Genomic DNA, 17912 nt, shown 5'->3' with positions numbered 1-17912 from the left:
AGGAATCAAAATAGAAGCAAGTCAATTCACATTTTCTGATATTTCTAAAGTAAAAAAAAGAAAACTCAACCCATGGAGAAATTTTCAATCATATTACAACTCTACGTTGTACAGGTCTAATACATATAATCATGTGATTATGACTTAAGTTTGCAGCTGTAACATGTCAAAATGTAAATAGTTTTTGCATGACATCACAATGAATGATGATCCTTTAAAGCAACAGAAAACATGTTGACCAGAGATTTCTGTCAGTTCTGAACCATCTGGGATTCACGATCACACACTGGAATCAAGGATCACTGCGCCAGGTGGTCGGGTGGATCAGTACGTCCTGTCCTCTTTGTAGAAGAAACGGATGCCGTGCGCTTCAGATCAAAGACAACAGACACCCAGAACTATTTCTGTCCTAAATTTCACTCTACGATGATCCACTTTGCTAAACAGCATGAAAACTGCTGGGCTGGCAGTGGAAGCCTGCAGGTCACCCATTCAATCCTCCATCTTTATCTTGCAGTTCATACCCAGAATCGCATCAGTGAAGAGAGAAGAGCGGAGTCTCCGCATTGATTTCTGCAGAATCTTGTTTGCAAAGGCAAACTACCTCGGGAGAATGAATCAATTTGTTTTGATCCTGTGAGAAATCAATGTTTGTATGTCACACCCGATTCTGCACTAAAGGCTTAGGAATCCTCTCCCTAATAATCAGCGAGCCGCTGCTGAAATCTCAGGGCTTTCTCTTTCTTTTTTTTTTGTTTCTTCTCTGGAAACAGATGGAAGTGTGGAGCAATTTTGATCTCCGAGCGCCACATCAATGACACAGCGTAAACCGAGAATATGAATTGATGGTTCCGTCATGCATGTCTTTATTGGAGTACGTGTTAATCGAAGTGACTTTCATGCAAATGTAATTGTGGCCGAGTAGACCATTAAGTGGGTGAAAATTAATGCTTAAGGAATATTAATGCCTCACATGATCATCAGTCATTTTGGTTGTTGTAGATCCAAAAATCTGATGTAATGAGTTTCCTGTGGGGGTTACAAAATCACACATTTCCATGTAAATTATACATGGTGCCAAATTCCCATAATTTGACATTCCTTAAGGTATTGGTTTGCTTTCTGTAAATGGTCTGTTTGAATAGTCGTCTAGTTGTCATCTTAGCTGTACAGACAACTAAAATCAAAGTCTTATTACATTTATTTTTGGTCTGTGGGTAACTGCAGCTACTTACATCTGATTTTTATATTTTATTCTATTTCATGACAGCTTAAGATTCAAACCTATGACTGGAATTGATTTGTTCTACTTTTTTTAAAATAGCAAATGTCTGAATTTGATCAAACTCACAACATATATCTATCCTTTGCTCAAATATGGCATTTCTTTTTAATTTATTTTTTTTTGTTAGCATGAACATATACAGTCAGATCGATAATGAAATGGTTTTAGGAAAATGACCATTCCAAATAAGACATTCAAGAAAGATTCAAGAATTTCTGTTTGAAGATACTCTCTCATCCAATTCTATTCTGAAAAAAAAAAAATCTGTCAAAAGTGTCAGTTACTGCATTAAGATCATGTCTCCTTTTCTTCATTGTTCTGGTTTCTAATGCCAAATCCTACTAAAGTAGACCAATGGTGTGTGGATACTTTTCCAAACACATCAAACTGCAATTAATGAACAAAGTTCAATGTGTGTTATATTGAATCTCATTCCCTGATTATCAGTTTGCAGCATCTACAGATTTTATTGATCAGTAGTGCTGCAAATGTGTTTTTATATGGTAAAAAGAACTGCCTTCATGCTGAATAAATATAATCCAACCTGCTTAGCATTGCTTTCTAGCTAGACCCCCTACCTTTCATCATCAAAGATTGCATGACTGTAATTTTATAAAGTTTTTTGTTCCTTTGTTTTGCCTTCGTGCACCAGCAGAAAGGTGCGTTCAGAGGCACTGTGGGCAGCAGCAATGAAAAACAGCACAACTATTGTTGCTGGCCTTCAAATCAACATTTCTTTTATATGGGTGTTATTTGCTGATCGGCTGTAATGACTCGTTTGCTACACTACTATAACACACGACATAATACACACAAAATCTGCTTGATCATACATTTGACCCAAATGCTGGGTTCGTTTTGCTGGGACAGGATTTTGGTAGCGTTTAACCAAACATCTGCAGAAAAACTCTGACAGTGTCAGGTTCCTCATTGGACCACCTTGTTGTACAACTTGGCTTCTTTTGTCTTCTCAAGAGATGACTCAAATTTTGCTCTATATGGTGACAATACCAAATAAAGTTTTTCTTTTCAGACCAGCCAAAATGTAAATGGTCAATTTGAGGCTTTTCAGTGGACCTTTGGTCTGCCGCCCACTAGCTAATTCTTGAGACCCCCACTAAAAACAATTGGCAATACTTTATTTGAAGGAGTACAAGACTGACATGACACTGTCATGTGTTATGAACGTAGAGCAGTCTTCATAAATGTTTATGACTGTTGTCATGAAGTGTCATTGAGTAAATAATGGCATTTTAATGCAAAGCTACACTAGTACTCGCTTTAAAAACCCATTAAAAATGTCGTCTTTGCATTAAAAGTGTCATTATTGATCGAATGACACTTCATGACAACAGTCTTAAACTGTCATTGAGACTCATCAAGGCACACCCCTTCAAATAAAGTGTTTATTATAACTGTCCATTTTCAAAGTTCAAATAGCGAAAATACCTTTACAGATTTTGGCTTTGTTGTCCGTCACTGTTGGCGGATCTCGTTTGTACATCAGATTTAATCCGGATCGGTAACAAAAGGTTCAGGCTCTGCACTTTTGTATGAGAAAAAGAACATGATTAATTGCTTTAAAATTTTGAACGCGTTTCATTAATTAATCAAAATTAAGGGACTAAAGTCTCGGCCCTACTTTATATGCATTAATATGCACAGCGGAAAGCACATCAGCATTACCGTGGGGCGAAGATTCTCATCTTTATCACATTTAGTTCTGCTTTTGGAGGTACAGTGAGCCATTGAAAATAGATGTGCGTAGAGTTGCATTGAGCCTAGGAATTTTAACTTTCAACACTTCATTATAGTCTAGAATATTCCAGATATTATCTTTGATAGAGCTCTGCAATACTGAACTGTGAATGGGGTGATATAGTCTAAGACTTTATACATATTGTAGAAAATGGAAGCAATCCCACATCAATCCAACCAGATGCCACAGCACTGACTCTACCCCCTAGCTTATGGTACTAATTGAGCTATTAATATTAAAAATAATTGAAATAAATCCTCTTATTTCCAGCAGACATTAATGTGGTTGCTATGGTTCTCATGACACTGTGACATTTTTCTAGGGAAGAAATTAGTGAAAGTGAAAAAGCCTAAAAAAAGATAGTAATTTATGTTTCATTTTAGCTTGAAATATTTCAGAATTTCTTCACACCTGATGGTCAGGTAAACTCGGTTTGACATTTACACCGGTCTTGTTCAGGCCACTTTGTCCAAACTCTCGTTCCTTTGTCTAGGAAGTCCGATTTGTTTGGGGAAGTGTGAACGCGCAAACAAACTGCTATGGAGCAAAACAGAAAAAGTTTAAATCTTAGGTCTCAATTCGGGTGAAGTGAACTCTGGTGGTTCTAATGAATGCTAGAGTGGAGCAGAGAGCCCTTGAAAGGCAGGAACCGGACAAAAGCACAGGGCATTCTGGGTAAGAACAAAACACACGTGTCTAGCGCTAGCAGTTTTTTTTTACCAATGACAAAAGTACTTTAATAGTTTACCTACGGGTAACCTTATACATGTTTCTCCACTGAATAAATGAAGATGCTGCTCCCCTTCAGCAACAGATGCTTCTTTCTGGATAGTGGAACTGTTGGAAGTGCTCCAGTTTTATTGTGAACCTTCAACTGAAAAATGCATGAGAGAGTAGCTGAAGACCCAATGTGTTGTCATACAAAAATGATCACACTCTCACCTTGTGATTCAAACACTTTTACTTCTCTTACCTTCCTAATTCATGTAGAATAATTTATATTGTGCCACATTTCAGTGAAAGTTGGTGGCACCTTTAAAAAAATACACACACACAAAAAACTGCTTCCCATTGTTGTTCCCCCACAGACATTTCAGAAGTAGTTCCCAGTAAACACTTTGCCTTTTTAAAACCTATATTTGTAGATGTTTTCACAACTGACAGCGGCACACTACTGGGAGGGTGATTTCGGATGCCGACAGCTTTTAAAAACCAGCAGGGAGGTTAAAAAAAAAAAGTCAAGTTGAATCCGTTTGGAAAATTTCCCACCTCTGTCTTTTAATACTGCCCTGCAGCTATTTAGGTGCGCCTGCAAGCCCACAGACAGCAGATGAGTTACTCATTATTTGACCAGCGTTTCTTATTCCACCTCTCATATAGTTACTTGTTTTAGGCTAAGATTGTATATATATATATATATATATATATATATATATATATATATATATTATATATATATATATATATATATATATATATATGGCTGCCTTTGCCTATGGCGAAAGCAGCCTTCCATGTTACAATAACGTTCTATTTCAATATGTGGTGAAGTCATGCTCAAAGTTTGTTTTTTTCAACGACAGAAAGCTTTGTACAGGATCATGGACTTTAGTATTTTTCTGCCTCAGGAAGAAGATATAGGGGTCTATTCCCCAAGCATGAATACTACACACAATGTTCCATATTTGTAGCTGTTTTCTAACACCGGTGATCCTGAGAGAAATACTAGATTCATACATCTAGTATTCAGAAGTATCTGTGTTCAGGGTTTTGCTTTCCAAATCATCAACAATTCCCTTTTACATCCTGTGAGAGGAGATGTTCAAACCTGAGTAGACGACGTTCTCCTTGTTTTGGTTGATTGGCACACAGCAATATTTTTCTCCATTTTTATTATTGGAAATGGCGAGAATCTGAAATTTGCTTCTTTATGAATTTTAATTTTTAATTCAGGAATATGAGCTCACTGAAGACTATATGGTGATGCTACGGTCACTAAAGAAGATGTTGGGACTTTTTAAAGTGCGTCCATGTGCAATACGGACCTAACATTTCTGTATTAATGCCCTTTTTTCACCATTATGTGATCGTAAATTTGAGCTGTAAAAGGGAAACAGCAGCGTACCAGAAACAAATACTTGAACTTCACCATGTCACTGTCTGTAATGAATCTGTATTTTATCATGTATATTCATTTTAATTGATACACTGAAAAAAATGACTTCAATATGAAAGCTTATTTTATTACAATGTCTCCATAAAAAGGTCTTCAAAAGTCTTAAATTTTACTTGCCAAAACCTTAAGCTTCCTTGTATTGAGATACATCTGGATAGCAGTAAAATATGACATTAAGCAGCCAGTGAGTCATGACTAGAGGTCATTGCAAGTTACAGGCCTTGCAATGCGCAATTCATAAGTGACCAGAAGAAAGAAAACATCCATGACTCATGAGAAAACAACCGGACGTTTCAGGCTCTCATAAACAGAATCCGGTGTGTGTTCTCAATGTTTCCCTCTGCTGCTGGTGTGTTGCAGAAAACGCCATCTTGGCATTCGGGAACGGATCTGACGTGAAAACAGGTGCCAGTCAGCCTGGGATGTCAAGTCCGGCGACGGACAGCCACAGTCCGCACTTGGCGACCACCGCCCCGGGCGTCTCCATGGAAACAGAGCAGAACGTTCTGCGAGCACAGATACCTACTCAGGTGAGACGAGACGGAGGACTGGAAATGTGATGTGCAAGCTTTTTTCTAAAGTGTCCTGCCGGTGGAGAGGCGCTGGCTTCGATCTGGGTCATGCAGCAGCGATTGAACAAACACTACGCTCTGCAGAGGTCAACTAATTAGTAAATAATCCACCCACCTGGAAAATTATTCTGTAAATCCAGGTGCTCTACGACGGCCCTCAGGTTTCTTAGAGAAAATTAGTGGCAAACAGAGCACCGTGGAAAGGTAAGGGAGGTCACAGTGTGGTTTAAAGCGAAGTGAGACTGGAAAACAATGTCCAAGCTTCAAACATCAACAGTGCTACCACTGTGCAGCTAGTTTCAATTCATTTTTTAAAATATTTTATAGATCAAAAATGTTGCACCTCAAATTTTCCAAGATTCTCCAAAGAGGACCTTCTGTTTGGTGGTGAAGTCTTTGGACAGGAAGGATCTCCTGTAGCAGTCTGTACTACAGCAAAGCTGAAGAGGCCTCTGACTGAAGACACTATTTTTGTTTATATTTTGGAGCACTTTCAGCCAGAACAGAGCCATCAAAAAACAAAAAAAAAAACAGTCTGGGTTCTGGTACCTTGCATGGCCCAGTATTTTAACACTGAAAGCCAAAATCGCATTAACAGTGTTTTAAACCTCACCATTTCTGTTATATTTCAGCTAAATGATCGGGGAGGAAAAGGATAAAATGGAGGCAATTATTACATTATTAAAGAAGAAAGATGTCTAAAACACACAAAAAAGGCTAAAAATACAAATGATTTAAGACCACACAATAAAAAAAAATCATTTTAATGTATAAAACCACTCTAGCTTTAAATATATGAGGGAGAAATTGGAATCAGACCATTTTCTGCATGTGAAAAAAAAAGCACATAAAACACTTTGTAGCCCCTGTGGTCTAAACATAATTGACAATCTGCCAACAGATATAAATAAACTTCACAAGCTTGACATATAAGTAGCCCATATTTATTTCCAGAGGGAAAAGCTGCTAAAAAAACTAAACTAAAAGCGAAAATTTGGTCTTTTTGCTTTGTGTCCTCAGTGCTCCTCGTCCCACACACAGCTGTTCAACTCGATCTGTGACCAGCAACAGAAAATGACATTTTGCTGAACATACTTTTTTTTTCACATCAGCTGAGGTTCAAATAAAATATTGCTGTGACTGTGGCAGTCACTGTTAATTAAAACAAAAAAATCTGCATCTGTAAACTCATCAAAACATCACAGGAGCTGCTCCTATGCCATCCAGCCTGTCCGCCGCAGCAGACATGCAAACAAATTAAAACAAAAAACACCCTTTTAAACTGTTCTACAATTTATCACATTACTAACAGTTTTGAGAGTTTTGTGGAGGGTGGGGGTTATGGGATAAAACCCAGCAGGTTCAGAACTAAGTATCATCTTTATGCATAATTATGACCTAAGAATTTAGGAGATGAAGGAGAAACAGCAAGCTGAACTTCAGACGTGTCAGCAATGGAAAAAAAAAGGTAACCTTTTAAAAATAAATCCAAAAGTGACAGTTTAACAAACAAAACATGATCTTTTCGCTCCAAGGATCCACTAGCAGATGAGCAGCTAATGGTGCGTGTCTGAAGTCAGCTGTCAGGTTTCTGCTGAATTCTGTTTTTAATTCTTTAAGATATGACTTTCAGACACTGTAAATTTGCTGGATTCACCAACTCAAAATAAAAATTATAAATCTTCAAAAACGCTTTAAAGAAAGCCTTAAAATCTAGCTACTGATCAGGAATGATTCTAAATAACATAAGTTGCAGCTTTGAGGGAAAGCAACAAGAAAAGAGATCTGGAAACCTACAAGCACAACATCACAGATATTTTATTTTAACATCTATTTTCATTTTGGTATACATTTGCTAGTTTTATTTTGCTCCCTATGAGTTATGTTTTTTTTTTAAGAATTTGATTCTTTAAATTCATCTATAAAGCATGAAACAAAAAAACCCCAGTGAATACATGCAGTAAATGTGCCAAACTTTTTAATCTGGTTTGCCCCAGTGGATTATAAGCCTGGCGGGCCACCAGGCTTAAATTATTTAAAGCTAAAGGTAGTCGTTTAAAAAACAATTTTGCACTGGGGAGCATTCATAGTACATTTATAACCCTCAAATCGCTCCATTGATGCTTTGACAAACAGAGAAAGGATTTCATGGTCCATATTCTGCGTTTTAGCAAATCTCTGCACAGCTTGGAATAAATCAGTTCAACTTAAAAACTTTAAGGGCACCTTAGATTTTGAGCAAATGAAAAGTGGTCCCGATTCATTAAAGGCTGAATTCGAACTGGTGTGGCTGAGAGGGCGGGGGTGGAGGGGGGTGGATTTGACAAATTAATCAAATCTTTGATTGTAATTTTTTTGTTTCTGGTATTTCAATGAAAGAAAATGTTTGTAATTATATTAATTGTTAAAATAAAATAGTGCTTTAATTATTTTTGAACAAACATGAAAATACTAATTGTGCCATGATGCGGCAGTCGTAATCAGTTTCCACTCTAACATTAAAGGTTTTTCTTTTATGTCATTTTTATGACAATAGAAATTACTGAAGCAATAAAAAGGGTGAAACATTTTGGGTGTGAATATTTTTTAGAGGCACTGTAGGTGAATGAAATGTACCCTCTGTAACTCAGACATTTCCGGCCGTTATTTATGTATCATTTAAACTTTTATTTAAAAAAAAATGTTGCTCCACAAGTTAACTATCTAATAAATTATACCCCTTGTGGCTTTTGTTAAATAAAGCCTTTCTTCTTGCCAATAAAGAAAATAGTTCTTTCTTTAAATCTAAAGGTTTTTAGTCTAGTGTATTCAGGAAGGCATTTTCACCACTAGTTGGACTCTCTGGGCAGGAAAGGCTAACCAAAAATGCCTAATGTGGCTTCATGCTATAGTGATTAAAAACATTGTGTCTCATACTCGTCACAAACTGCGCCTTTTCTATCAGTGCTTGGTGTTGTATAAGGCCAGAAGCTCCACCTGAACGGTACAATTGTCTTATGAACCTGCAACCTTAGGGGGCCCAGTAATGGTGTATGGGTCAGTTGTATGATCCGCATTTTCCATAGAAACAGATAAAATAGAGTCCTGAACAGAACCATCCTGTCCCGCTCAGGGAAGACAAGCCATCGGTTCTCTTGTCTGCTTCTCTGACTAACATTGTGAAAATGTTGGAAACCTTTTATCTCACAATTAAGTGGTACTTTGTGCCAATTTGTCTAATAAAATCCAGAGAGAATACATTAGAGTTTGTTTGTATTATGATAAAAGCATAGAAAACCTCTAGGGCAGGGCTCTTCCAATCCAGGACTCCTGGCCAGCATTCAACAACTTTTAGATGCGTCTCTGCTTCATCTCACCAGAGTCAAATTATGAGGTCAACACCAGGACTCTGAAGATCTTCAGTGACCTGACGAGGTCATCCGGCTATTTGAATAGGACGTGTTGTACAAGAGACATATCTAAAAGTTGCAGGACACTGACCCTTGAGGCCTGAATTTGAAGGTCCCTTCTCTGGAGGTGCCAATATGGTTGTGAGAGAGTGTAAAAACCATAAATTACCATCCATGTGCTTTCTTTCAGGTAAATGGGAATGACAGATTGTGGGGTGACGAGGGAGATTCCACTCTTCCCTCTCCGGGCCTTTTGGATCATGGCCCTGAGCCCGTCCGTCTCTCCATGCTGCTCATCCTGGGCTGGCCCATCCTGGTGCTGATCTCCGAGCCGTAGGAGGCGTCCCTTTAATGACCTTTATGGACTGTGCTGTTCAGAGCCGACAGGGAGGAGGGTGGGGGTGCGAGAGAGAAACGACCGATCCTGAGTGTCCGATGACGGTGTGGGGGAAGAAGAGTGAGCTCTGTCCTGCCCCACTCCCCTCTCCCTGTCACACACCAGAAACCCACCTAATCTTTTTGTGAATCATGACTCAAGAGTCGATGTGTTGTGAAAGATGCATCATGGATTGGACCACAGGAGAGGGTGTCACCACTGCACCACAGAGTTGGGGAGGGGGAAAAAAAAAGAAGGTTCCACACATCATTCCCTGCTGCACACCAGCCCAACTTTTACGGGAAAAAACACACACACACAGACTTCTCTCAGCTGCATCTGTGCGGAGAGCAAGGCCAGCAGGTTCAGAAAGTGTACAGTGAAGAGACACTGAGGACGCAGTGACCGAAAACATTACAAAACATAAATATATATATATATATATATAAAATAAAACGAATAAATGATTTTCTTTGTTCTTGAACATTCCTTGATGTAAAAAAGAAAGCATTCAATGTAAGAGACTCTTCTCTCAGACGACGTCTTACACGAGATTTAAGGTGGAATGTGTATGTCTGTCCACATGCAGCGCTCCGCCCGTTTAGCTTTGCTCCTTCTTTTTGATGCCACATATTTTGTTTGAAAGAGCTGTTACCAGAAATGTTAGCTAGAAGCACATGTTATAACCCGAGTCAAACCACAGTGAGTGTCTCTGACTGTCCGTGGTCGTGTTTTGAGTTGAAGGTCGAAGAGTTCAGAACAATAAAAATGTTTACCTAAAATTATGCTAACGCTAAACAAAATTCAGACCTATCTGTATTTAATATTGTTAATTGAGGACCAACTGTATTTTTTTAAAGAGCCTTATTCAAAGTCTTAAGACTGGGAAGGAAACTACAAGTTATGACATTTTGTTGTGACGGATCAGAACCAGGCTGCAAGCTGTGATGGAAAAGAACTAACAGGAGTGGTAGACAAAATAGAGAAGGCAAATTACTCTACACTGCATTTAAAGTGAGATTTCTCATTAGCTGATGAAAAGGATAAAACTGATGCCTTATAAAGTGTCGATCTACATCTACATCTACATCTGCATCTGCAAAGGCAGAAAGGTTTGCCTTTGCTATCAAGCATTAACTCCATTCTTTAAATGGAGATAATTTGTCAGAATTGCTGAGATGAACAAGTAGCGCATCTTGAATTTCTTAATGAAATATAATAATCAAGGGACAAAAACTGTAAGTAAGTTTGAACACAAAGTTCTGTTTGGGTTTTTTGGACTTTTACACTTAAAACAGTTATTTGATTTGTCTATTTAATCTTGCTCCTGTTTCTTCTGTTTGCGTTTTGAAGCTCAACTTTCAACCTGGTAATGATCCACTGGGATAAATGTGAACACTTGGAACTTCTTCCCTTTTTTTTTTCAGTTTTAGGGTTTTGTTTCAGAGTGTATGAGTAGATGACCCCTTATGTAAAGTTTTTTAATACCTCACTTTGGAAGGGAACTCTTCACACATTCATTCATTAAGCTTTAAATGTGAGGACTTTCGGTCTGTTTCTTTTCTGATATATATATATATATAAAAAATACAATCAAGTAATTTTTTTCTTTGAAGCAGTAAGAGATTGAGACAAGTTTATATTTTATAAATGTATGTGGACTTTGTCGCAAAGACAACAGATAACTATAAAAAGAGTTTGAGAGCCATTTTGCTATGGAATCAGTGGGACACAGACAGGGGCCTCCAAGTGAGGACGCCCCCCGCTGTCCGTGAAATGAAAGTGGTGACCTGTGTTGCCCGCTGCTCCCCTCTAGTCTTCGCTCAACGTGGGACATTAAAAAAAAAAAAAAAAACAAATGTTACCGTACAATAAAAAGGCACAGATCTGCTTTTTGGAGTAGACATTTCCATCAAGTATCCTGAGTGGGGGTCCTTGGGCAAACTTTCCGCTCTGCCATCAAATTCAGTACAATACTGTGAATTGTCAGATGATGTTAGCAAAAGGCTGAAAATGGCTGCCGTTAGACCTGATCGAGCTCGAGGTGAGGAAACCAAACCGTTTGTTCCTGATGACATCATAACAGCACAAAAAAGTTTCTGTTCTCACAAGTTCTACGAGACGTGATGCTCTGTGTCGCCCATGTTTTCTTTTTTGTTTGTTTTTTTCTAAACGAGACCAGAAATGTGTTTTACAAACGGAATTAAAGTAATTCAACATGTAAACAGTTGTCTTAAAGGGCCGGTTCACTCATATAAAGTCTGCTGTCGCTTCATTACACAGGATGGTTTCTGTTCATTTTAGCACACTTCATTAGTACAACGCTATAAAGAAACCCAACCATACAGAACATATAAATAAATAGAGAACGTAACCATTAGGTGTAAGTCAAATTACAGTCTCTTCACATAGAAATTGTATCAAATTCAAATAAATTACACACAAATTGTGAAAGTTTAGTACATATGAATAAGTAGGGGCTGCGGGGACAGAAACACTCATTTATAGTCAGTTATAAATATAGTATTGAAAGACGACGGGCAGAGAAAAACAGAATCGAACCTTTACACTGAAGTGAGAGGTTCAGCGTATCATGTTTGTCCAGTCAATTATTTTACTTTGCAGCACAAAAAAAGTAAAAATGACACAAAGCATGTTTTGACAGCAGGACACTGTGACTGTGGTAAACATACCACAAACTAATAGACAGATGTGTCTCCTTTTCTTTTTTTTAGACCAAGAAAACAAAAATATGTAATTTCTTAGTTTTGCTGAAAGCCTCATTTCTGAGACAAACACCTGCGCAAATCTAATCTGGCAAATGATGAGTGTCAAAGAAGAGCATCTAGAGAGCTGAGGAAAAGCCTGAAAATGACTGAAATTAAAATATGGCCACACAACTTGTCATTTAAAACTGCGGAAAACATTCTGAAGCTCGTTCAAAAAGAAAAATCAACGTGAAGTGTGGCGAAAGGTGTAGGTAGTTTCAGTCAGCAAGTACAAATAAAACAAAGAAAAAGTCACATGGAGGTCAGGTTGGACATAGCAAAGCATGAACGAAAGAATAAACAATGTAAAAGGTTTCCTTCAGAAATTCAATAGTTGAAATGCTTTATTAATCCCAAAGGCAATATATATTTTTCTATATATATATATATATATTTTTTTTAAATGAAATGAAATTTTATTCGAACATTATACAAATATAAAAATAAAATAGTGCACAGTAACAAAAAGTGCATAAGAAAGAAGAGAAAATACAGATTTTTTGTTTCAGTTGACATATGCTCAAAATGGGGTAGGAAGAAGTGAGAATATATATATATATATATATATATATATATATATATATATATATATATATATATATATATATATATATATATATATATATAAGTGGCAATTCCCAGGCCTTTCAATTCTGAATTCTGAATACTTAATATTTTTTGTAAAATTATAATTTGAACTTTTTTTTTTATTTAAGAAAAATCCAAGCAGCTAAGCTAACCCAATACTACTATTTTAAGTTATAGAATATTAAGCACAATTTATATATATATATATATATATATATATATATATATATATATATATATATATATATATATATATATATATATATATATATAAACTGATGAAATTTGGTTTAGCGTGGAACCTTACAGAATTGTTTCAAATAATAAATGTTCTTTGGTTACATGATTTTTTTCCTCTTGTCAGTCACACAATTTAAACAGAATCTCTCAGAAAATTGGTGGTTTCTGAATTAAAAATAATTTCTGAATCCAAGCGTGACTGCCACAGATCACAAATCAAATTGCCAGACACTCACACATGGTTCCTCAGGAAGAAGGGCCTCCTGAGCAGTCTGGATTACAGCGGGATTTGTACAGACCTCTGACTGAAGACTCAACAGTCTGATGAGTAGAGACTCTGGACCACTGGATGAGCTCAGATAAATCCCATAAAAATCCACATAGGTCTATGATTGTAATTTGACAAAATATGGTGCAAAGTGCTGCAACATTTACTAACGATATTTTCCCTGCTACAGCTTTAATGTTCTGGACAAACAGAATTGCTGGTGAATCATTAGAGTTCCTCTTTGAGCAGAAACAGACTCCTTGGCTTCTGACACTCCTGATGAACAACTGTGAAATGAAAACATTCACAAAATTGCTTCAAGGTTTTATTACTTAGTAAACATAACAATTAAAAAACAAAAAAAACAAGCCTGACACTAACTCATTGCAATCACAAAAAAAAAAAGAGAGAGAGAGAGGGAAGAAAAAATAAAATAAAATCACTGCATCATTATCTCATCCCCGTTGCTTGTTTTGGAATAGGGAAACAAAACAAAAAAAAGACAGAAAAAAATGGCCCAGGGGAACCTAGTTACAAATTGAAACTCTTGCAGAGTGTGTGTCACCTGCGCTTTGCATATGGTGGCTCTAATTGCCGCCAGTCTGCACGTTTTGGGTCAGCAGCTATGTGGGACAGACCGCCTGCTGTTCCAAATACTGTAGCTGTTTGCTGCAGGCTGACAGGAAGCTGAAATCCCACCAACAGGGAGGGAGCCGCGTGCGGCACCACGTCTCACTCAGACAACAACACAGCACGCTCTCTTACAACTCCAGCTCCCAGCGACAACTTATTCAATTTCAGCAGTTGCAAAAAAAAAAAGAAAAATCTTATTCTTTTACTAGAATTTATTAAAAGTTCCATTCCATTTTATTTGTAAAGTTTAAGACTGTTCCTCCCCTGCTCCAAAATCATAGAGCTCTACTTGTTGGGTTTGTTAATGTTCTGATCCGGAATCTAATTTCTGAATATCAGTACCTCCTGCAGTAGCGCTCATCATTCACTGGACCTCTAAAAGAACATGTTTGTCGTCTCACAATTGTCAAAATTGTTAAACGATGGCGATAATGGACATTTAAACGATGAGCCAGGACGCCGTGGAACCAAAGTGCCTTGAAGCAGGGCGGCGACACAAGGGCGCCTTCAAAATGAAGGTCAAACTGCATTAATTAACTACTGTAGTTCGAATGCAGCAAACGTTAACATTGGGGTTGTTTTCACAGGTTTGAACAAAGTACAAATGCATTCAACTTTACTTTCTTCAGATACATTTCTTTCACCTTCTCTCTACTTCAGACTCCTGTCTCTAGTTTTACTTCACTGCTGAGATGCCAGAGATGTTGGGTTTTCAGAATGAAGTGAATTTGAATGTTTTATGCTATTTAAATTCATTTCAAACTGTGATTATGGTTAGTATAAGTGCAGAAATATGCTGGTCTGAGCAACCACTTCCTCCTCAGGAAGTAAGTAGCTCTGCTTGCTAGCATGACTTTAGCATCAGCCCCGGGGCGAGGCTTGCTAAAGCTGATTCAAATCTGAAATTCTTGCTCCAACATCGACGTTTTCAACCACAAGTCATGAGAGACTTTATAACTGTTACAGAGTCAATATGTTCAGTCGTGAAACAGCAATTATGGCCATATGACACCCAAGAAGTCTAGGCTCTTAAACCCTTTGCCAGACAGACTTCACACACACATAAACATATCAAAATGTTCAAAAGCTGAACGACTCACCAACTGAAAGGAAGCCTTTCCAGTATGAGAAACCCAAGCGCTGCCATCATCTCACACACAAATCACAGAATGATACAAAAACAAAGATCTAATCATTCCAAGCCAAAGCATGACTCAAAATTATGGCAATAAGTTGTTCACTGATAATCACCCAAGCAGAAAGCAAACCAGTTCAGCTCAGTTGTTACAGACTGAAGACAACCATGTCATTACATAACACAGCTCAGTGCATGTTGCATTAGAACAGCCACTAATGAGCTGGGCAACTTCACACACTGCAAAGAGCCAATTACTGTCCTTATGCTGCGTTCCAGTTGTACGCAGAAATGGGAAATTCCAACTTCCCAGTCAAAAGGAGAAAAGAAAAGAAAAACACTGGAACGCCCTCAGGGTGCAGCACAACTACCCACAGTGATGACTTGGACTTCGCGTTTCAATATGGCCGCTCCTCATAACAACACAGTGGTAGGATGTGATGGAGAAATGAGTCTTTTAAAGTGATCTCCAATCGACGTCACATGCAAGTCTAAAGCGAATCAATTCAAATTGATGTTTGCTTATAGAAAGCAAAGCTTCACAGATGCACTGAAAACGACACGTAAGGGCGTCGCCATGGTGACATTCCGTCACCTCCCATTTCCTACTTCCCAGGTAACCTGAACGCGGCATGAAACCACAACGTCATGTTTTCCGAACTGCACATCAAATCAGCAGAATATATTAATTATCTGGGCGCACAATCACATTTCCGACTGAGTTCACAGAAAGCAAAGTGGTCCTTACCTTTTGAAGTTCTTCTTTCTTGTTTTTACTTTTCCTTGAAAGCTTTTTAAATAAAGTCCTCAAAGTCCCGCACGAGCTCAGCAGCATCAAAGAGATTGCAGGAAGCCTTTTTCCGACTCATAATAGATGTGAGGGGGTTTATTATTTTCATTATCATTATTATTATTTGTTCATTTCAGTTCTGGAAAAGTCCTCTCTCGCTTTATGTAGGATTTCCTTCCGGATGTTTTCTTCCTCGCTGAAGTTAGCCGTCGTTAGCTAGCGTTAGCCGTCGCTAAACATGAGTCACTCACCATATTACACTTGTTCAAAATTCACTTTTTCTTCGGGAGCCTCGTGCATAAGAGTGCGCAGTTTTCACAATAAAACGTGGCGAAGGAAAAATGTAGAAAAGTGCGGCAGACAAAAAAAAATAAAAATATGGATGCGTGACGCCGCGCGCACCTCCAAAGGCGCTCCAATGACGTTGTGCTGCGTAATTGTGGCACAGCGCAAAGCTGGCCATAAAATAATCAAACCTGTTTGGAGTTAATCACCTGATTCCGTTTCTTTTTTCAGTGAGAATGAAATGCATTTCATTGTCCCAATGCGCCACATCTTTATGAGACAAAAGCTGAGGAAGAGTACCATTTACATTCTGGTGAAGATTAAACAATTTAAAATATTTTAGCTCATCTATGCAGAAACAAAGGTGTTTAGCACCGAGACCCTGTTACTATTAGGCTTGAATAGCTTTGCTGTTTTTATTTTAGCCCTTGAACGCAGCATCGTCCCATCAGATAATGTCTTGGCAAACGTGGTGGTTTGCGTCAAGCCAGCGGGAAAGTAATTTGACTTCATTATTTAACACCTTTAAGAAACTCGGCCTCCAGGAAGGCAGCCCAACATGGCTCCATTAGCGACATTTTTACCAGCATTGCACTTCTCAGCGCTTCTCAGTATGTTCATTTCCACCAGGTGTTTGCTAATTGCTGCTGGCTAGTCTAAAGGAGCTGAATGAGGAAGTCTTGGAGTGGTGCTCTGTGAGGTGGAATTCTGGAAACTGCGTGTTTTACAGTTGCGGTCATGAGGTAAATATGTTACACTTATCTTGAGAAAACATTTTGTGTCAGGACTAATAGAACCGGACCATTTTCTTTGCAAACCGCCTCCTTCCCCCAAAAAAACCACGACAGCCATGCTTAACTTTCCTTTCCTCCTCACAATATTTTCACCGGTCATGTAAAATCCCGACAAGGCAAAAAACAAAGTTCATGATTGTGTCGTTACACATTTGAAAAGGTACAAGGGATAGTATAAACACTTTTGTTAGCCGCAAAATGCATCCACATCTTAAAAATAAACATAATCATGACGTGAACAAATAAAATGCGAACTTGCAACAAATATCTATCTGCTTGAAAATGCATTAAACTGCACAGCCAGCCTCCCTCAAGCTCATGTGGATAATTATCCCAGCTGCACAATGGGCTGGTTTCTCTGAGAAGCAACGTTGGAAAGAAAAAAAATAAATGGAAAAAAAAATTTTTAATATTAATTACATTTTCTATAAGCTGCTGTCTGGAGGGAACTTTCCTTTTTCCACACAGAGCTGCTGTTTTTGTAATTAAATGCCCGATACAGAACAGCAGTTTAATCTCCAGTGTGAAGCAGAATGTCAATTCTTTTACTCATAATGCTAACGAGCGCTATGAAAAATAGAAAAATCCATAAAACTGTATTCTAGCAGTTAAAGAAAAATGGGGGGCTGCTGTGAAAAAGTCTCTGTGCTCTTAGAAGAATTTCCTGGTTTTTTTTTGTTGTTGTTTTTTTGTTTCCTGAAACTTAAACGTTTCAGATCATTAAAACACTAAAAAAACAGTTTTTTTAAAGCCGTTTTTAAATAATGCTTTAATTTGTTAAAGAGGGGGGAGAAAAAAACAACTTTCCAAACCAACCTGGCTCTGAGTGAAAAGGAAGTTGCCCCTGATGTTAA

The 17912-nt window shown here is 37.9% G+C and overlaps 1 protein-coding gene across 1 annotated transcript in view; it reads left to right on the top strand.

The window, feature by feature from the left end:
• Positions 1 to 11832, top strand: part of gfra4a (GDNF family receptor alpha 4a) — a 148186-nt gene extending 136354 nt beyond the window's left edge. The window contains 2 exon segments of the mRNA XM_055057284.1: positions 5581 to 5750; positions 9372 to 11832. Coding sequence (XP_054913259.1) covers positions 5581 to 5750; positions 9372 to 9518 — 317 coding nt within the window. The 3' untranslated portion in view covers positions 9519 to 11832.
• The last annotated feature ends 6080 nt before the right edge of the window (positions 11833 to 17912 follow it).

The sequence above is a fragment of the Poeciliopsis prolifica genome, unplaced genomic scaffold (assembly GCF_027474105.1).
Source record: "Poeciliopsis prolifica strain line A6 unplaced genomic scaffold, Auburn_PproV2 SCAFFOLD047, whole genome shotgun sequence".
NCBI classification, from domain to species: Eukaryota; Metazoa; Chordata; class Actinopteri; order Cyprinodontiformes; family Poeciliidae; genus Poeciliopsis; species Poeciliopsis prolifica.
Note: the sequence above shows the minus strand (reverse complement) of the source record. Positions and strands in the feature narration are given on the sequence as shown.